The following is a 20,833-nucleotide window of genomic DNA, read 5'->3' as shown; positions in this document are numbered from 1 at the left end:
TTAGCGGCGTGAAAATGTAAAGTCGATGTCCCTACAATAACAGATCTGTGTGCATCTAATAAATTATTCATTAAAGAACATTGTGCAAGTTTACTGCAACAATGGAGCTGCGAACTTCACATACTTTTGAAAATCTCACATTTAGTTGATTGTGGAAAGCAGTCATTGTCACAGTTGTAAACACAACACTGCCTTCTTCTATGAGGGGGTTTGGCGTCACAGCATTTCTTTCCAGGCAGACCATTAAAGAATGTGACACACACATCTCCCGGACATACTGTAGAATTCAACCAACCAGATGATGACTTTGAAAATCCTGAAGTGTTTCCAATTAAGTGTGCAATATGCATCAGACCTTCAGCCAACGGTCAGTGAGCGTGACATCCGAGGCTGAGACTAGATGTTCTCTAGCCGTTGAGCATGCACTGGTTGTACACTCGGCACTGCAGTGCATTATGAGATTGAATGAGTGTACTCGATAATGTCCACTGTGGTTTCGGACACCACTACAAATCGCTGTCCCCTCAAATATCGCCCTAATTAAGGGTATGGGGGGCGATTTCGGACACAGCCAGTGATTATACAAAGTCAGCTGCCTTTGGACCCAGTATTGATTTGATTTCATCCTTAGGAATTGATTTGATTGTAGGAAGTTTGGCATTGCTAAGGCTAGTGTTGATAGTCACAAGACTGTATTATGAAATTCAATGACATGCAACATAACCTTAAAATCAATCAATAGTGTTTTTTATCATTTTAATACAAGCAGAGACATCAACACATTATGTAACTCTAATTTGCAAAACAAGCAGTGTGTGGAAAGCAAATTAACCCCGGAGAACACTGATGAGAAGTAGCATAATAGGCAGATGATCAGCCTGAATTGCAAAAAAAAAAAAAAAACCTCTAATAATGATAATGTCTCACTTTAATGAATTCTAAAGTGAAACTTGTAGATCCTCAAAAATAAGAATACAAATACATTTCAAAATTATTCTGTGAAGTGTTTATTTGTCTTTTTTTTAAAATAACCTTTATTTATTTATAAATCAAAGTTTTAGTTATATGCATCCCCATAAAGTTAAATAAATATTCTCAAACATTCCATATAAATATACCATATAGGTAGATATTAGATAGATAGGTAGATGGATAGATAGGTAGAAAAAAAGTCTAGATCTAGATGGATAGATGGATAGATAGATGAATGAATGAATCTATATCAAGAATTATAAAACGTTATTATAAAAGTATCCAACATGAGGCCTTCTATATGTCCAAAAAATTTTTCCAGCATTATTGCTAATAAAACAGTTTCAAAGTTGTATGCGAGCAGCAATATATGTTCAGATATTTTTACACTGTTTACACAAACACAGCAGCTCCTCTGACATGTTTCCTTACATTTCATAAAAGGGTAGATATCTTTATCTATACTATATAATACTCCCTTAGTGACTAAGGCTGACCTGTAACATCATCAAGAGTGTCACCTCTTATTTCTGCTGCTTTTCTGGTTCAATCAGTTTCCCTTTGTTATATTTCTGTCCTATCCCATATGGCACATGGGCAGAAATAGTGCCCATATCCTTGGCCCCTTCAATGTGGAACATCTGATCATCAAAGAATATGTGAGGGCGAATTTTCTGCAGCAGGGGCCCCTTTGGAGCCCCAGCAAGGAACAAAGCCTCATCAATCTCTAGGCCCCAGCTTCTGAGTGTCTTCAGCACACGGGCACCAGAGCTGGCCGCACTTCTGGCTGTCACCAAAAAGGTACGGATAGGGCAGTTCAGACGCTCATTCTTGGCATAGAATTTCTTCTGGAGCTTCCCTAGAGCCTCCAGAAAGCACTTCAGAGGACCCTGAAGATGAAAAAGAGGGGACCAGTGTGTCAGCCAATGGGATTAGAGAGAACCTGATGATCTATTGCGAGCTGATTATGCTGGATTAACAACATAAGATAATCGTAAATGCATAACTTGGGTCTTTATTGACCCAGGAAGTCTTTCACTACCCTCTTCCTCATTCATTTTTTTTTTAAAGTTAGACATCAACCTTCTTAGTATTCCTCAATCTATTCATTATAAACAATATAACAAGAACAAGGTTGCTAGCGACCCAAGTTATGTAATTTAAATATTTTTTTCTGCAACAATAACTGAATCTCTGCTGACTCAATAAGTGCAATTCCTTTATTCCTCAAGGTGGCAATCTCTGATACACAATGTCTAGATGGCATGTATAGAAGCACAACGGTCATGTGATCCATGCCTAGCCCAAATACCTGGCATACCTTTGCAAGTGGTGTGTTCTCATTCAGTTTTTCATGCTCAAAGAACGTGTCCAGGCCGTGCTGTTTTACAATGATCTCAGACTCATCAGAGAAGAGCACGGCGTCCCCATCGAAAGCCACACGCAGTTGAGTCTCTGACAGCTGAGTCTCCATTTCAGGCTTAAACATGATGGCTGCTGCTATACCTATCACATAAAACATTATAACATCCTCTTTAATGCGACGCAAAAAATACTGGCTACTAAAGAATGAGGAACATTCCTAGAACCCATCATTATGGTAAATGTACTGTTAGGGTGTAAAGATTTCTCTTTGGGCGTTTCCACACCTGTCTTGTTTGAAGCATTTAATTTCTTTGGGTTACAAGTCTGACTCTCTTACTATAAGGCCACAATGCAAGGGAAGCATGACAAAAACAAGTAACATGAAACAAATTACAAAATAAAAGACATGGAAACCAAAACATGAACACGAAACCAAAACACCCCTGACAATAGTATTTTTTTATTATATATAACATATATATAATACTATTGTCACAGATGTTTTGGTTTTGTGTTCATGTTCATTGGTTTCCATGTCTTTTATTTTGTAATTTGTTTCATGTTACTTGTTTTTGTCATGCTTCCCTTGCTCCTCATGTTCTCCCTTAGTCCATGTGTCATGTTCTTATTGGTTGTTTTTGGTCCTGTGGTTTTCAGTTCTGTTATGTCATTGGTTCTCTTGTTCCTTGTGTCACTTCCCCATTGGTTGTTTTAGTCATGTGTCCTCTTAGTTCTTGTATTTAAAGCCATTGCCTTCCCCATGTTCCCTTGTCGTGTATTGTTAATGTAACCTGTTGTCGATGAGTCATTTTGTCAAGTCGAGTCTAGTGATGGGTAGATCGAGGCTTCATGAACACTGAAGCAGCTGAATCAAATGTGCCGTAATGATTCGAGGCTTCGAAACAATCTGACACCCGTCTCCACGATGACCCCTAGTGGTCAGAGCAGTGCAAATGCAACAAAACTCAGGCCAAACATGCGTTAAAAATACACTTTAACCAATGTATTGCAAAAGTTTTATTTAAAGTAAAATCAATTAAATGGAACTAACTAATCATCTAATAAGATTAAATATAGAGTGTCTGTATAATTTGTGTTCTTTTATCAATTTTAAAGGGTCATGAAACCCTAAACCAAAATTTCTGAGATTTTGTCAGAGTTATGTGTGTTGAACACCATTGAAGACAATGTTAGCATCTGTTAGATTTAATAGTAGGGGGGAAATGGTTAAATTTTAGTTTTTATACGCTATTTTTGTCTTCCGGGTTTAAAATCTTCATCCTGTCCACGTCACAGGCTGTGACGTGGCAGAGCACGATAGTGCTTTGATGACTCATCGGTGTTTCATAATTATTAATGAGACTGAGTTTATCCAATGAGAACACACTCTCTTAATTATTCATGACACCACGTGGATCTTTCCAATGACGAGGACGGTTAACGGCACTAAACAGTGAGACAGACTGACTGACACTGACTGATGGTGCGTGTCCGTTGGCGCGGAGCGAGCGGGTAAGCGCGAGTGTTTTCGGTTCATTCCTATGGAAGTTGAGCCGCGCGTAAGTTCAATGTGACGCCCAACTTCCATATGAATGAATCTAAAAATGCTCTGGTCGCTTGCTCTGCTCCAGTCGACACGCAGCCTGACTGACTGAGCGTGTTGCAGGTTCGGCGCGTGGATCTATGCTATGTACGCAAGGTTTTTTTTTTAAGCGTTATTTTTTTTTCAAATATATGCATGTATAGTGTGTATATAAACAACTATATATTTTATAATGACTGTAATTACACATGTACATTAATATGTTTTAAATAGAATTACGATTACTGTAGGATAAATGTAGCAGGGCATTCAGTAACTCTTGAAAAGACAAAAATAAAGTGTCAGTGTATTTCATTAGATTTTAACTTTTCCAGTTTTTTTTTAAAAATGTAGTATTTCCTCATGTTTTACCACTGATTTTTAGTGACAGTCGATATGCATGGGCTACTGGCGATGAGTTTCCCCCCTCTCCTCTCCCCTCCCCTCTTCTCACAGCCACCACGCCCATTTAAGTTGCATTTTTCAAAAAGATTGTGAGCTAGACTTGAGCGGAAAGAGGGGGGTTTCATGACCCTTTAAAGGCTTGTTTCTCTGTTCCATGGCTCAAGCTAAACAGGCCAATAAGAGATTAATAACTACCATTATTCATTTTAATTATTCTAATGTATAATTAAAACATGTAAAACTGTATAAAACTGATCAGAGATCAGGTAAAACCATAGGGTAAAGCCCTAGACACTTGTTCAATAGTTCTCAGTGAATCTGCATGATTCATGGGCGCACTTTATCATCGCCCTCTGTTGGTGAACCATTGAAGTTTCGAAACAGTGATGACGTGATGAAGCCTCGTTTACTAAAATCACGTGACTTTGGCAGTTTGATACACGCTCCGAATCACTGATTCGAAACAAAAAGATTCATGAAGCTTCGGAGCTTCATGAAGCAGCGTTTCGAAATCGGCCATCACTAGTCGAGTCGAGGTTCATGTTCCTGTTCACATTTGTATTTTGGATTATTCTTATTAAAACTGTACTTGGGTTCTCACTACGCTTGCCTCCAGTGGATTATTTCCGTTACAACTATATTGCCCAAAGTTTTGGGACGCCTGCCTTTATGTGAACATGAACTTTAATGACATTGCATTGTTAATCTGTAGGGTGTAATATGGAGTTGGCCCACCCTTTGCAGCTATAACAGCCTCAACTCTTCTGGGAAGGCTTTCCACAAGGTTTAGGAGTGTGTTTATGGGAATTTTTGACCATTCTTCTAGAAGCGCATTTGTGAGGTCAGACACTGATGTTGGCGAGTAGGCCTGGCTCACAGTCTCCACTCTAATTCATCCCAAAAGTGTTCTATTGGGTTGAGGTCAGGACTCTGTGCAGGCCAGTCAAGTTCCTCCACACCAAACTCACTCATCCATGTCTTTATGGACCTTGCTTTGTGCACTGGTGCGCAGTCATGTTGGAACAGGAAGGGGCCATCCCCAAACTGTTCTTACAATTTTGAGAGCATGAAATTGTCTAAAATGTCTTGGTATGCTGAAGCATTAAGTGTTCCTTTCATTGGAACTAAGGGGCCAAGCCCAACCCCTGAAAAACAACCCCACACCATAACCCCCCCTCCACCAAACTTTACACTTGGCACAATGCAGTCAGGCAAGTACCGTTCTTCTGGCAACCACCAAACCCAGACTCTCCATCCGATTGTCAGACAGAGAAGCATGATTTGTCACTCCAAAGAACACGTCTCCACTGCTCTAGAGTCCAGTGGCATCGTGCTTTACACCACTGCATCCGACGCTCTGCATTGCACTTAGTGATGTAAGGCTTGAATGCAGCTGCTCAGCTATTAACCCATTCCATGAAGCTCTCTACGCACTGTTCTTGAGTTAATCTGAAGGCCACATAAAGTTTGGAGTTCTGTAGATACTGACTCTGCAGAAAGTTGGCGACTTCTGCGAACAGTGTGCCTCAGCATGCGCTGACCCCGCTCTGTGATTTTATGTGGCCTACCACTTCATGGATGAGTTGCTCCCAGTTGCTTCCACTTTGTTATAATATCACTAACAGTTGACCGTAGAATATTTAGTAGTGATGAAATTTCACAAATGGGCTTATTGTGCAGGTGGCAACCTATCACGGTACCACACTTGAATTCAATGAGCTCCTGAGAGCGACCCATTCTTTCGCAAATGTTTGTAGAAGCAGTCTGCATGCCTAGGTGCTTGATTTTATACACCTGGGGCCATAGAAGTGATTGGAACACCTGAATTCAATAATTTGGAGGGGTGTCCAGATACTTTTGGCTATATGCAGTTGTGGCCTAATGGTTAGGGAGTCAGACTTGTAACCCGAAGGTTGTGGATTTGAGTATCAATACTGGCAGGTACACATCGCTCTCTTCCACTCTCAATACCCACAACTGAGGTGCCCTTGAGCAAGGCACCTAACCCCCAATCACTCCCTATGCACTTAGATGAGTGAAATCACAATGCACAAATTCCATTGGCTATAGGTCACTTTCACTAAACTTCACTAATTTAACGATTCACTTTTCACTTTGGATCCGCACCTTTAAAAAATACGATACAAGATTGCCTTGAAAACAGACTGTGAAGTAATTCCCTTAGACCTGCATCACAATGTATGATTGGTAATTATGTACGTAAGCATCAATATTCGTTTTGCGAATGTTCCCTGATTACCGCTAAATGGCCATCACCTGCTTTCAAATGGAGCGGCATTTAATAGACAAAGCCGTAGTTCACTGACAAAACACGCAATATCGCGTTCATTATCGAAGGTGATTCATCTGCGATATGAACGCGATATTGCGTGGCTTATCAGTGAACTACGGCTTTGTCTATTAAATGCCGCTCCATTTGAAAGCAGGTGATGGCGATTTAGCGGTAATCAGGGAACCGGCTTTACTGACAATGCGCGTGACAATCGCATGCGATATATCGTGCAGCCCTATCCAAAACACATAAAAATACCAACATTTTCAGAGAAAGTCTCAACGAGATGACACCCTGACAGATGACTGCTATGAGCAGAATCCCGGAACATAAACAGGTGCACTCTGACCAATAAGAGAACAGTTTACTCGCACATGACTTGTATTAAGAACTTTTGGTCCTTGTGAAAGCAAACCGAACCAAGAAAAAATTGCAACATTGTAACAATTTTAACCCGTTTCAGAACAAAGCAAACTATCTACAGGTCTGAAAACAACCTTAATCTATGCGATCTAAACACATGAAAAAGTCCATTTACAGGGTTAAATATTTAGAGGGTTTAATTTTAATTAAATTTGCATGCTGTAGTTATTACATTACAGTAGTGTGTTTGTCATCAATTTACCTTCCTCAATGGCCTCTTGAACTTTCTTGGAGTCTTTTGATAGGTAAAGGTTAGTCATGTAGGCCTTGAGGTAGCCAATTGGGCTCTGACCTCCAGTCATGCAGAATCGCTCTATCGTCAGATCTGTAAGAGGGGAATTTTCATATTACCATTCAGCTACTAGCTACTTTATCTTCTAGTAGAATTTCATTGCATTCCACTGTGTATTATTGACTATATATTCTCCCTTGTTGTACATTGTACTGTGTTTAATGTTGGCTGTATTTCATGAAGACAAACTACTTATATGTGCAAACTTACCTGGCCAATAAACAGCAAAGTCAACTTTCAGTTAAACTGTAGGGCTTGCTCAGAATTATGACAGTTTGTCCAGGCTTAAGTAACACCCAGGCTTATGTAACATCCAGACAATAGATATGCAGAGAGAAATTGCACACCTACCATAGTGATTTATGCTGTTAATGAGTCGCACCCCAACTTGGGCGTGATTATTGGTCATGAGAACAATGTCAAACAGTTCTTCACTGTCTGGATAGAGTTTCCTCAGCCGTTCATTTACAGTCATCAATGCCTGTGTGCACATTACATGGAAGAAGCTTTTGTTGCATATGAAAGCAAGACAATATCTGTGTACAATTTATTACAGAAAATCTTTACTAACATTGTGACATGCAGTTTATGCAGTCATGATTCCGCTTACAAAACTGTAATGTAATTTAGAACATAAATAGGCCTATATAATAATTAGTAACTTGTTTTAGTTTGTTGATGCTAAATGAACTAATGTGTGCTAATCATGGAATTCATAAATATTTTCCAGTATTTGTAAAAAAAATTCTGCTATTCAGATATTAAAGCAATTTAATTTTTACCCTGTCAGGCAAATCCTTGGCAAGCTTCAAATGTTTTTCATGCTTTTTCCAATAAGATGGGACATGTCCAAAAGCTTCTCTATAAATAGAATAATTATTATTTAATTCTCATTAAATTGAATGAGTTGATGGGTCGAGAACTGCTCGGATTAAGTCCGAGTCCGACCGATTTTGTGAACAGAATCAATCGAGTCATTAAAAAGGATCCGAGTTGTTTATCCAGTGTAGATAGATAGGGGCGTGACAGGGTGTGACAGAGAAACAACCTTTATAGCAAAAATAATAGCTAATAGAAGAGTCCAATGTAGCACACATATTTTCATTTAATTTGAGGATGCTGTTGTAATGTTGATAAGTGTTATCCTCACTTTAACGAAAGGAAAAGCAACTCCTGGCTTCAGTGGCTCACTCTCGTGGTCTTGTTGATGTTGAACATACTTCTCTAGTCCTTCTTCCTCAAATATCTTCCTCTCCGCCACCATATCAAACAATGTCCGGGAAGAAACTCCGATAGTAACTGCATATCTCGGCTTGGGCTGTTAAAGACACGTCCAAAAACAGTGATAGCTGCACCTAATCCTATATGAACATAACGTAGTATTGAACTTGACCGAATACTCACAGGTCTCGGTTTTGTTGATTTTAAGCTTTCAAAGTGCGCTTTAGCAGCTGCCCAGTCTTTTTCCTCTGCTGTAGCTTCATTTTTGTGCGTTGAAATGGCTACTGTTGGTTTTATTTCGCTCATTGTTTCTTATTAACCGGTCTGATAATATTAGTGTGCGTGCTGAACTTCCTATTTGGAGTCACGGCTGGATGTCAGACATCGCGGAAATGTAAAGGGGTTTGATGCTGAGAAGGAGGAGTTCCTTATTTTGACGCAGGACGTTTGTGCTTTCACACAGCACCGACTATTCTGAGTGGTGATCACAGCCGGGCATTTTTTTCATCACCAAAACCATGCCACAGTTTTAACCTCTGTATAAATATTTTAGATATAGGTCGACTTTGCATTTTTTTTATTTTATTTTTTTGTGATAAATTGTTTGTGGGTATATAATATAATATAATATAATATAATATAATATAATATAATATAATATATAATATAATATAATATAATATAATATAATATAATATAATATAATATAATATAATATGACTTGAAATATGTTTTTTAATTATTTATAATTCACCACTCTAATGATTATCTTTGTAATTATAATAAGATGATGCTCAAGACATTCTGGGCTTAATATAATACAAACCCGATTCCAAAGAAGTAGGGACACTGTACAAATTGTGAATAAAAAAGGAATGCAATAATTTACAAATCTCATAAAATGATATTTTGTTCACAATAGAATATACATAACATATCAAATGTTGAAGGTGAGACATTTTGAAATGTCATGCCAAATATTGGCTCATTTTGAATTTCATGAGAGCTACACATTCCAAAAAAGTTGGGACAGGTAGCAATAAGAGGCCAGAAAAGTTAAATGTACATATAAGGAACAGCTGGAGGACCAATTTGCAACTTATTAGGTCAATTGGCAACATGATTGGGTATAAAAAGAGCCTCTCAGAGTGGCAGTGTCTCTCAGAAGTCAAGATGGGCAGAGGATCACCAATTCCCCAAATGCTGCAGCGAAATATAGTGGAGCAATATCAGAAAGGAGTTTCTCAGTAAAAAATTGCAAAGAGTTTGAAGTTATAATCATCTACAGTGCATAATATCATCCAAAGATTCAGAGAACCTGGAACAATCTCTGTGCGTAAGGGTCAAGGCCCGAAAACCATACTGGATGCCCGTGATCTTCGGGCCCTTAGACAGCACTGCATCACATACAGGAATGCTACTGAAATGGAAATCACAACATGGGCTCAGGAATACTTCCAGAAGTTTTTCGGTGAACACAATCCACCGTGCCATTCGCCGTTGCCGGCTAAAACTCTATAGGTCAAAAAATAAGCCATATCTAAACATGATCCAGAAGCGCAGGCATTTTCTCTGGGCCAAGGCTTATTTAAAATGGACTGTGGCAAAGTGGAAAACTGTTCTGTGGTCAGACGAATCAAAATTTGAAGTTCTTTTTGGAAAACTGGGACGCCATGTCATCCAGACTAAAGAGGGCAAGGACAACCCAAGTTGTTATCAGTGCTCAGTTCAGAAGCCTGCATCTCTGATGGTATGGGGTTGCATGAGTGTGTGTGGCATGGGCAGCTTACACTTGTGGAAAGGCACCATCAATGCTGAAAGGTATATCCAAGTTCTAGAACAACATATGCTCCCATCCAGACGTCGTCTCTTTCAGGGAAGACCTTGCATTTCCCAACAACAGTGCCAGACCACATACTGCATCAATTGCAACATCATGGCTGCGTAGAAGAAGGATCCGGGTACTGAAATGGCCAGCCTGCAGTCCAGAACTTTCACCCATAGAAAACATTTGGCACATCATAAAGAGGAAGATGCGACAAAGAACCTAAAACAGTTGAGCAACTAGAAGCCTGTATTAGATAAGAATGGGACAAAATTCCTATTCCTAAACTTGAGCAACTTGTCTCCTCAGTCCCCAGACGTTATAAAAAAAGAGGGGATGCCACACAGTGGTAAACATGGCCTTGTCCCAACTTTTTGAGATGTGTTATTTTAAGGGGAAAATAAGTTGATTTTAAATTTCATGGCATCAACACATTTTCTCAGTTTAAACTTTTGATATGTCCTCTATGTTGTATTCTGAATAAAATACTGAAATTTGAAACTTCCACATCATTGTATTCTGTTTTTATTCACAATTTGTATAGTGTCCCAACTTTTTTGGAATCAGGTTTGTATAATGTGTTATTCTATAATAATAATATAATAATGTGTAAATCTGAACACACATATTTGTTGAATGTTACAAGAAAGGTTCTTTATTGGCATCTATTGTTCCATGAAGAAACTTTAACAATAATAAATCAATGGAACCATTCCATTCCGATCTATCCGTGCACATTATTTTTTTTTTAAATCCAAGACGCAAGATGAAAATGTGTGAATTATTATTACAAACAAAAGAAAACACTTTGAACTTTTTACATTAACTCAAACTTTCCCACCATCTAATTTTAAAATGAACTCACCAACCTAACCATAAACAATAAAATTACTTCCTTGAATTGACTATTGAATGTCTCCTTTCATTAATGGACCCTTCATGAAGAGAGTAAGTAACCCCGGGTGTCCCCTTCCCGAAGTGCCCTTCAAGGGTGCAAATGATTTGAAATTCACCCATAGTCCACTGGTCCAGGAGCCTCAGCAAACTTCCAAGGGCCAAACCAAGCATTAAAATAAGCTTTAAAAAAATCAAGATATTTCTTGATAATTTTAATTTCTTTTTTTTTTTTTTTTTTTAATCTTGGAAAACCTGGATAAATTACATTGCCTAATTTAAATTTAAAATATAAATATAAAAATATTACACATAAAAGTATGATTTCTCAATTTCTAAATTAATAGCATCTTATAACTCTATGGGCATATTTATATTTTTTTTTTACAAACTCTAAAGTATTTTATTGGGTATGAATTGTGAATAAAATGTATAAAAATCCTTATCCAGGATAATTCTTATCCAGTAAATCATAAACGACTCAAATCATGGATCCTTTGATTTGAATTTTGTGGCCTTGGAGTCAAAAAGGTTGAAAACCACTACCATAGTCTATACTTTTGTGGTGGGGATTTTTCAGTGACCCTCTATGCAGGTTACACCAGTAGGAGGCAACAAGTACTATTAAAAATAAAGGTTCTTTATAGGCATTTATTGTTCCATGAAAAACCTTTAAAGTACACATAAAATCAAAATTGACCTTATTTATTTTGTTAGCTCAAATTGCTAGTTTTGTGGTGAACAATTCATCCATGCAAGTCAATCCACACAAAAAAAATTTTGGCTTCGTAATATTTAATCAAAATCTGAAAATGCTCCTCCCCTCTGCAACGGTGCCCCTTCTCTAATGACGTCAGTTTGACGGCTTGGGCTGAAATCGCTTAAACCACCCCTCTCCAACCGTTAGTCTGCTATGAGTGAAAGACGGAGAGGAGGAGCGCTTAAGTAAAACTCTGCCCTCGATTCAATATTCCGTTTCACTGGAGAAAAGTCGTTTGCAACTTCCAGTTCACACGGACTTTAACATCCATAGAACCTTTCCACTGCACAATAACATCCTTTTGGAAACTTTATTTTTAAGAGTGTAGCTGTTTTATGCATTACTGAATTATTGAACATTGATAAACATTGATTCATTCAGCATTCAAAACACTGATTCATCACAGCTGTCACATCTAGTTTTGGTTTTGTTTCATGTTCAAATTTCATGTCTCATTGTTATGTTTCCTGGTTTGCCATGTGCTCCCATGTCATGTGATTCCCTTGTCCTCATGTAATCATGTCATGTCCATCCCTAGTCTCATGTGTTATGTTGTCATTGGTTTATTGGTTAGATTGTGCACACGTGTTCCTTTTGGTCATTAGTCCTTGTGTATTTAAGCCCTCATGTTTGCCATGCGTCCTTGTCAAGTATTGTCTGTGTAACCACTGCTTTTGGTGAGTTTTGTTCATGCCATGCCACGCCAAGCTAAGTCTTTGTTCATTTTGTTTATGTTTTGGATTTAAATAAAGCTGCACATGGGTTCTTCAAGCTCGCCTCCAGTGGATCTATTTGACAGAATACTTGACCTACCATGAACCCAGCAGTTTGCCTCCTGCACCAGAGACTGTTCACATCATGCCTGCCAAGCTTGAGTCTCTTCTCGCCATGCCTTCCAAGTTTGATTCTCTTCACGTCACACCTGCCAAGCCTGAGCCTGTTTACATCATGCCTGCTTAGCCAGAGACTGTTCACATCATTCCTGCTAAGCCAGAGACTGTTCACATCATGGCCGCTACGCCAATACCTCTCCACGTTAAGGCTGCAGGACCCTTTGCTCCGCAGCCCAGGTTCGCCAGTGCACCATGACCCTCTGCTCCACGGGCCCAGGTCTGCCAGTGCACCAGGGCCTTCTGCTCCACGGCCCAGGTCCACCATTGCTCCAAGGTCCATGTCCGCACAAGCATGCTCCATGGACCAGGTCATTGGTGGAGCAGGAATAGCATTAATCATCAAGTGTGACTGGCTTGTCTATTTATGCTAGAATGGACACGCACAATGATGAGGTTGGTGTCCAAATGAAGGCATGGATTTAAATCCTACATCTGAGTCTTACAGCCACTTTTTACAGTAACTGAACAAGTAAAAACTCAAAAGAATGTAAAGGCATGTAAGTGATATCATTGGTTCAAATCACACTTCTGACAAGAGACCTTTACCGTAAATGGATAAGTAACTCAAACAAAATTTAAAGGCAGTGTTATCCTTTCCATGGGGCTTATACAGTGGGGAAGCTCCACTAACATTTTCTGAATGTACAGGCATTGTGCCGAATTCAAACCTCTGCCAGATTGTTACCTGTTAATGTAGATCGGTTTGTTCAAGCATACATTGGTTTCTCATATATTGGTTTAGATATATCGGGTTGCTCAAGTGTATATATTGGTTTATTGCTTTGATAAAGTAGGCCTATACATGCATGGGTTTGTTCAAGTATATATTGTTGTTTTTTTTTCAAGTATACACTGGTTGCTTCATGTTTACATTGTTTAAGATACATTTGCTTGTTTACTAATATATTGGTTTGTCAAAATACATATTATTTGTTCAAATATGTACTGGTAAGGATACATTGGTTTGTTCAAAATCGGCGATGGACGGTGACTGTGTCTATCGCCCAACCCCATAATCTTACATTAGAAAGTCTTCTTAAATCTGATGCAGAAAAGGGTTCCCACACAGTCATGGAAAACATTTTCATAAATAAAATGTATTGATATTTACATGTTAACCATAGAATGCATGAACCAGAAGTACACAAATACATTAAAGGGGTTAAAATTACCCATATTTGATTCTGTTGTTTTCTACAAAGAGAATTTTTTTTTTTTCAGTGTACTGAAATCATTTTTAAGTATTGGATTATACAGAAACGTTTAATTGTTTTAAAAGTGTTCAGTTGTTCACTTTCATATATAAAAAAATAAACTCATTATAACTAATTATGATCATGCATTTATGAGAAATTTATATTGCCCAAATGTTGCTGTTTATTTAGCTATGGTCCTTGCGGCACATCTACACATACAGTGTTCACCTTTCTGTCCACGGCATTTAGACAAGTTTTACATCTACTTAACAAGTTCACATATCCATATAATTAAATTAAATAGAGTAAAGTTATGCGTATTTGGCGTGCTGTTCGGGGAGAGGGCTCCGAGCTCGGAATTTTGGACCCAGAGTACTCCCCCGGGTGTGGTAAAAGTAGATAGAACTATAAGTGAGGAGATGGGGTGGAGGAGGGATGCTGATAAACTCTCAGATGAAAAGAAGTCAATCTGCTGAATTTATACCTGACATTGACATTGGTTGAGTTGATTAACTGAATACTCCCCACCTGTGCTAATTAATTATCTGAACTTGCTCCTCCTGAATTTTGTTAATAAAACATCATAATGTATAAATGAACAAATCAATCTATACTTGATTACACAAATGTTTCTAAACAAATATATATTTAAAAAAAGAAGAAACCAATGTATACTTGAACAAACCAATGTATCTTAACCAATACTTAACCAAACCAATGTATACTTGGAAAAAAATATATATATTAGTCAAACACCCCATACTTAAGCAAACCTATGTATCTTAACAAATATATAGTTGAACAAAACAATAAATACTTGAGCAAACCAATACTTGAAGAAACCATTGCATTCTTGAGGAAAAGGCCTATACTTTAACAAACCAATGTATGAAAGGAACAAATCCATGTAGGCTATAGATATATTGGATATCTAAACCAATATAGGTTGTGTGGTTATACCAGTGTATTATAAACCAATGCGTTTGTCAACGAACCGTGGATTTAACCAGTGAACCTTTCAGACAATATTATTTTCCTCAACAACCGCCTCATACCTGTAGCCTCCCGCATATGAATCACAACCGTGATATTCGGAACAGTAGCAGTCTAGCAGATAGCAACCAGCTTACCTCAGTTAACCATTACTCGCGTAATTTTAAGGGTTAAGATCATGTATAAATAGCTCATGATTACACTTTTCACAGTGTATGTTTGTGTCACGCGTGCTGCAGCATGCATCACTGTCCCAGTACATTCTCTCCTCCCTCTCACAGCATGGAATCACTTTCTCTCTACACCACCCCTTATCACGTCCCATTCACAGCATCATGGCGTTTGAGGGTGAGTATTACTGACCAGCGTGGGTAGAGTACACCGTGATCTTTATTGCTAACAACATATAACAGGGTCAGTCTGAACGTACTTTTCGCGAGACGTTTAGGAATGTTAAACGTAAGCGATTTTATTTTTTAAGTGTAAGTTGAAATGTATTTATTTGATGTGGCCAGATGGTTATGTGCTACTGCACCAATGCGGACTGCTGAAATGACAGCTAAATGCAAGAACACAATAACGCGTTTTAGCTAAAGTCTTCATTTATAGTGTGCTTAAGTTTTAGTCTGTTTTTTTTTTCTGTTTTTTTTTCTTATTATGTCGTCGCGTTATGAAAGCGACAGTGTTTATAACAGCATGTGAGCGAGGTCTCCATCTGTTGTTCGTGTGTTTGACCCGCCAGGTGGTCACGTAAAGTTAGATTAGTAATGCTACAAGATGGCTTACTTACTGATACATTGTCCTCTTTTGTGAGTTTTGACATTAGTAAACAAGAACAACGTGTCATTAAAAAAATACCTGAAGGATGCTGACATTAGATATTATAGCTTTATTTTACAAAATGCTCTGTGGTAATAATATGGTATTTTGATATAGCATGATACTGAAAAGACATTGACTGCAGTTTAAAGATTACCATGGTAGCCTACCTCTTTGTATTTAATGTGTTTATGAAAAAACAATAACTTAGCCTATGTAGGGTCTGCACAGTCTCAAGGATGAGCAGGTCCCACCATAAACTGTGTTTAAGCCTCAATTCACGGAACTTTGGTTTGTAAATCTTACATCGATTCCGGCCCGGCAGACACTAATGGATCACGAGACCTTCTTTTTATGACTATTTCGATAAGTCCCAAACCTCTCCTCTGTGACTTCAAAGGAGATGCGAACGCCACGGATCGGGTTTCGAAAGACAGGCCCGAATTCCAAACGGTCATAAAAAGAGAAAATACACGCACGCACCCACAGACACACACTCACATACAAAGACTGTATACACAAATATTATACCTGCAAATATGAATGTACCTGCCATTGTAGTGCTCGCTGCATGTATGTGTTACTAGTATAGAATCGTAGAATTGACTGTAGTAGGTTAGTTTTCATGTTAAACGATAGTAATAGAGTGTAAAGTGTATCTTCTTTATATGACGAGCGACACCTGTCGAGTTTGATCTCTCCGTAAAGCTGTGAATCCGAGCTATTCACTCATGTACGTTACATGTCTGCCAAATGCATCGTTCAATGTTTAATAATACTATGAAGGAAATGCACTGATTCAACATACCATAAATTTATTCGGGAGACAGGACAAAGGAATGTGGAAACCCGCCAAATTGCAACGCTATCATTGGAGGACGTTATCAGTAAGGCGTTCTGGTTTGTTGTCTTTAAAACACCATGACACGCGTCTTTTGGCGGCACAAGTTTTCTGCACGAGTTCCCGCCGTCAAGACGGACTCTCTTCTTTATTTTCCGGTCATATTACAACAGTTAAACCCTCGTTTGAAACTTCGCCGAAACAACCTCCGGAAGAAGAAGCAACTATCAAACAGAGCGCTCCAAAACTCCAAGCACCCTGACTAACCTATGCAAGTATAACGTTTTTACGATCTTAAATACTGAGGTTCCTTGCTGGCTCTTAAAGGTGAACTGTTGCAATTTGACCTGCTTTGATCATCTCTTTCGTTTCTGCCTTTCCCTCTACTTTGTATGTATTTGTATTTACTTGTGTCCATTTAGCCGTATAACCTGTGTATTACCCGTTTCGTATATTAAACTCATTTTATCCATGCTTTTTGTTCACTTGCTCATTTTAGCAACAACCGAGTCACTTTAACGTTCTGATTCTAATATCCTTGCTCTATATTTGAAGGCTATGATAGAAAGTTAGTCTCCCGGCCCGAGAATAACATTTCTGTCATGATAATCTGTGGATAATTGTCCGTTTCGGTGGACGAACTGATAGTTTTCCACATAATTATTCAACCAGAACTAATCATATATGTGATTGATTATAATTCGTTGTAGTTAATTCACCATATATGTTTAATTCCCCGTTGGGTCGATATATGAACGTCATAAAGCTTTCTGAATTATGATATTCATATTTCATCCATAAATTGATTAATAACTGTACATCGCTACATTTATTTGGTGGAGAATGCGGGCATGAATAAACAAAGATTATGAGCTTAAACCACTGTCAATTTAAAAGTGTGCATTTGATAATTCCAGTCAGAATATGTCAGACGATGCGCATTTTGGTCACTAATTGCTGGCTTGTTAGATGCTGATAAAGTGATGGCTTGAATTGACATCTCTACTGTAACTGAAAGAGTCTACTCTTGACACATTTTAGCATATGTTCAAATGGTATCAGTGTAAAGTTAATCTGATTTTAGCGAAGAAATCCTAATCTCAGTATTAGAGCGTAAGCCTGTGTTGACGAAGGAATCTCAGCTCAGCGGCATGTAAACTGTACCAGAATTGATTATTCTGCTTTGGTTGGAGAAATACCAATTGCAGTATTGCTTAACCTGTTTCTGATGAATGAATCTCAGTACAGTGTTATATAAATGTAGATTTGGGTAATGCTCCCCTGTTATAGTTAAGATTGATGTCATTCATCTAAACTTTGCCTGCACCTACAAGCATAGCTATCTTTTGACCAAAACTGTGTTTCACTCGCTGAAAGGAATATCAGTATTCATGCACAAGACGGACTTAACTATATATGCTTAAACAAGCTTTGACTTACAGCAAACTGTGTAATTACCCTTTAAACAAGTACAAGACGTTGTTTAAAGTAGAGAGAAGAGTTTACATGAGTAAAATTTGCAAATGCCAAAACATATTTGCATTTTACTGAATGTAATATCAAGTTTTTGAAAATCTGAAAGTATAAGCGTCACATTTTAACTCTATACGTAACTTGTTTGAAATGAGCAGACAGTCTCAATAAACTGTTTGAATTGCCCAAATGTGCATTGGTTCCCATGACAACGACTTGTCACAGGAAGTGCTAACTCATCACCCTGTGATGCCATATTGTAAACAAACCAGGCTAGGTGGCTAAGCTAACCTCACCTAGCAGCCCTGCACCTCAGGCTAAGCTAACTAATAGCTTCTACAGTTAGTGGTTAGCATCATTTACGTGAAGCCTTTAACTATAGCTTGTGTGTATGCAGTGTGAACTGATCTAAACCAATTTCCCTTAACCACATTCCTGGTTTTCTGATTTCTTTCTTTCCTTACCTTTAATTCTTCTCAGCTAATTTCACCTGCACTTAGGTGCATTTCTCCCTGAACACTGTTCAGCTAAATCTGCAGTTACTAGGGTGATTAAATCTAAATTTAATTACATGTAAACTGTTTAACTAAAGAAGAATTCTAGGATTTATTGAGATATTTCAATAACACGTTGACTAAACTTCTGGGAGGGACACACACATGGTGTGGTCCTGAACACGCTGCAGCTGTGACCAACTATAGAGTGATTTCCAAAGCTAATCTAATTGTTAATCACTAGTGCTATTGACTATTCCCAATTCCAGGTCATTCTGCTGTTTTAATCACTTCTTTAAATATTTTATTGATTTTAATTATAATAGCAGTCAGCTATTTGTTTTTACTAGTATTTCTTTCATCTATGTGATTTATTTACATTTTCCTGTTTAGTCTTGTGTGGTTTAATTTCCCAATATAACCACAAGCAACTAGACATACTCTCCTTCTTGATTTTGTTTATTTACAACAGTTGCTTCAATTTTATGAGCCAGTTACAAAGGAATCCGAATGATTGCTATGGCATAATTTTGAGCACCACTAATAAGCACAATCTAATAGGAAAGCTCTCCTCTTCCTCTCTCTTTCTCTTTTCCATTTGTTCAGAGGTCAAGCCTGTTGTGAGCCATCAGTAAGAAATACTAAGAAATAATTTGACCACAAGAACCATCTTAAGTCATTTATTAAACCTAGCTGTATTTTATACACCTGGCTGCTCACTGTGCCTTTAGCCCTAAATTCTGTTTGATCTTGCAGTAGTCTCTTGCCCTTACTCTCACCACAAGCGTGCCTAAATGTTGCAGATGCTCAGCCTAACTGCCCAGATGGCAGACCAAAAGGACTGGCTATGTGTCGTGAGGAACACCCTCCTAACCAGTGCTGCTGATCAATTACAGCACCAGAGCCAAAAGCAACTGGACAAAGATGGAAGAGAAGTAAAGGCAGATGACTCAAACCAGAGGTGTGATCACAATTATCTGACTGAAGTCAACTTCTTCTTGGCCCACATCCTCGCTGTTTTGAAACAGGAGGTGAACAACCTCAAACTCCAGATCACAGAGACTCACAAGGAGCTGATGCATGCTAAAAGCCACATAGACCAGCTAGAGATGGAGGCTCGGGACAGACACAAGGACCCTGACAGAATAGAGACACAGAAGAAAAGAGAACTGAGACTCTCTTACCTGCAGCAAACAGAACCACTGCAGGAGAAACATCTCACTTCACTGCATGGAGTCAGCAGAAGAACCTCCCCCAGCCAAGCACAGAGGTACAGAGGGAAGCCAAAGCCTTCTGCTTGACACCTTATCAGCCAATTTCCTGAAATCCTCTGCAGCTGCAGAAGGAGAAGGATTAATTCAGACAGACCCAGGTACCAGACCTACCACAGGGAGAAGCCAGGGATGGGAGCATCCTCTTCCTGCAGACACAGCAGGATCTCCAACAGCAGGCAGCACAAGGACGACTGGACACGCCTGCATCGGACCTGAAGGAGCTTCTAACGCTAGTAAGATAGCTCCTTGAACAGTTCTTACCTGAGGAGTACTCAGAAGTAGAAGCTTCTGACCACTCACACAACACCAGCTCAGAGACCTGAAGCTTGTCTACTGTCTACATCAACCGCAATGGAACGACCACCACTCCAAGAGACACATACAACCAGAGCCCATCACAGCCTTCCAGCCTTGTGTGCCAGTGGTGTGTCTGATCTCTCTACACCTTCAACGTCGTTCGCTGTTGTCCATAGAAAGAACAACAACGATCGAAAGGGGGGATGTAGCGTCTGGACCAATCAGCCACACAATTATTCATGGTATTCAATGAATTACCCATAAACTCACTCTCACTATCAAAGTTCTCTGAACTCATCCCCCTAAAACTGCAACCAACATCCCAAGTGTAGCTAGCACACAGGCACAACTAGGTGTCCTGTTACAGTTATATGGTACTTTTATGATCCATAAGAATGCTGTAGAGACTAGTGACTCATCCTTCCTGAGAAGGACAAATAAACTCTCTTAATCCTACGTATTCTCTATATAACCACTTGGGAAATGTATAAACATGTATCCAAGTTTCCCATCTCATGACT

General features: G+C 38.7%; 1 protein-coding gene across 1 annotated transcript; it reads right to left on the bottom strand.

The window, feature by feature from the left end:
- Positions 1 to 823: 823 nt before the first annotated feature.
- On the bottom strand, positions 824 to 8,934 carry nt5c1bb (5'-nucleotidase, cytosolic IB b). Its single transcript, XM_067383420.1, has 6 exons — positions 8,737 to 8,934; positions 8,483 to 8,650; positions 7,684 to 7,813; positions 7,243 to 7,365; positions 2,294 to 2,478; positions 824 to 1,862 (listed from the first exon to the last, which is right to left on the bottom strand). Exons 1-6 carry the CDS (start codon positions 8,857 to 8,859, stop codon positions 1,497 to 1,499), a joined length of 1,095 nt encoding a protein of 364 aa, XP_067239521.1. The 5' UTR covers positions 8,860 to 8,934; the 3' UTR covers positions 824 to 1,496.
- Between the last annotated feature and the right edge of the window lie 11,899 nt (positions 8,935 to 20,833).

The sequence above is a fragment of the Chanodichthys erythropterus genome, chromosome 4 (assembly GCF_024489055.1).
Source record: "Chanodichthys erythropterus isolate Z2021 chromosome 4, ASM2448905v1, whole genome shotgun sequence".
Lineage (NCBI taxonomy): Eukaryota > Metazoa > Chordata > Actinopteri > Cypriniformes > Xenocyprididae > Chanodichthys > Chanodichthys erythropterus.
This window is presented reverse-complemented; position numbering and strand designations above follow the sequence as displayed.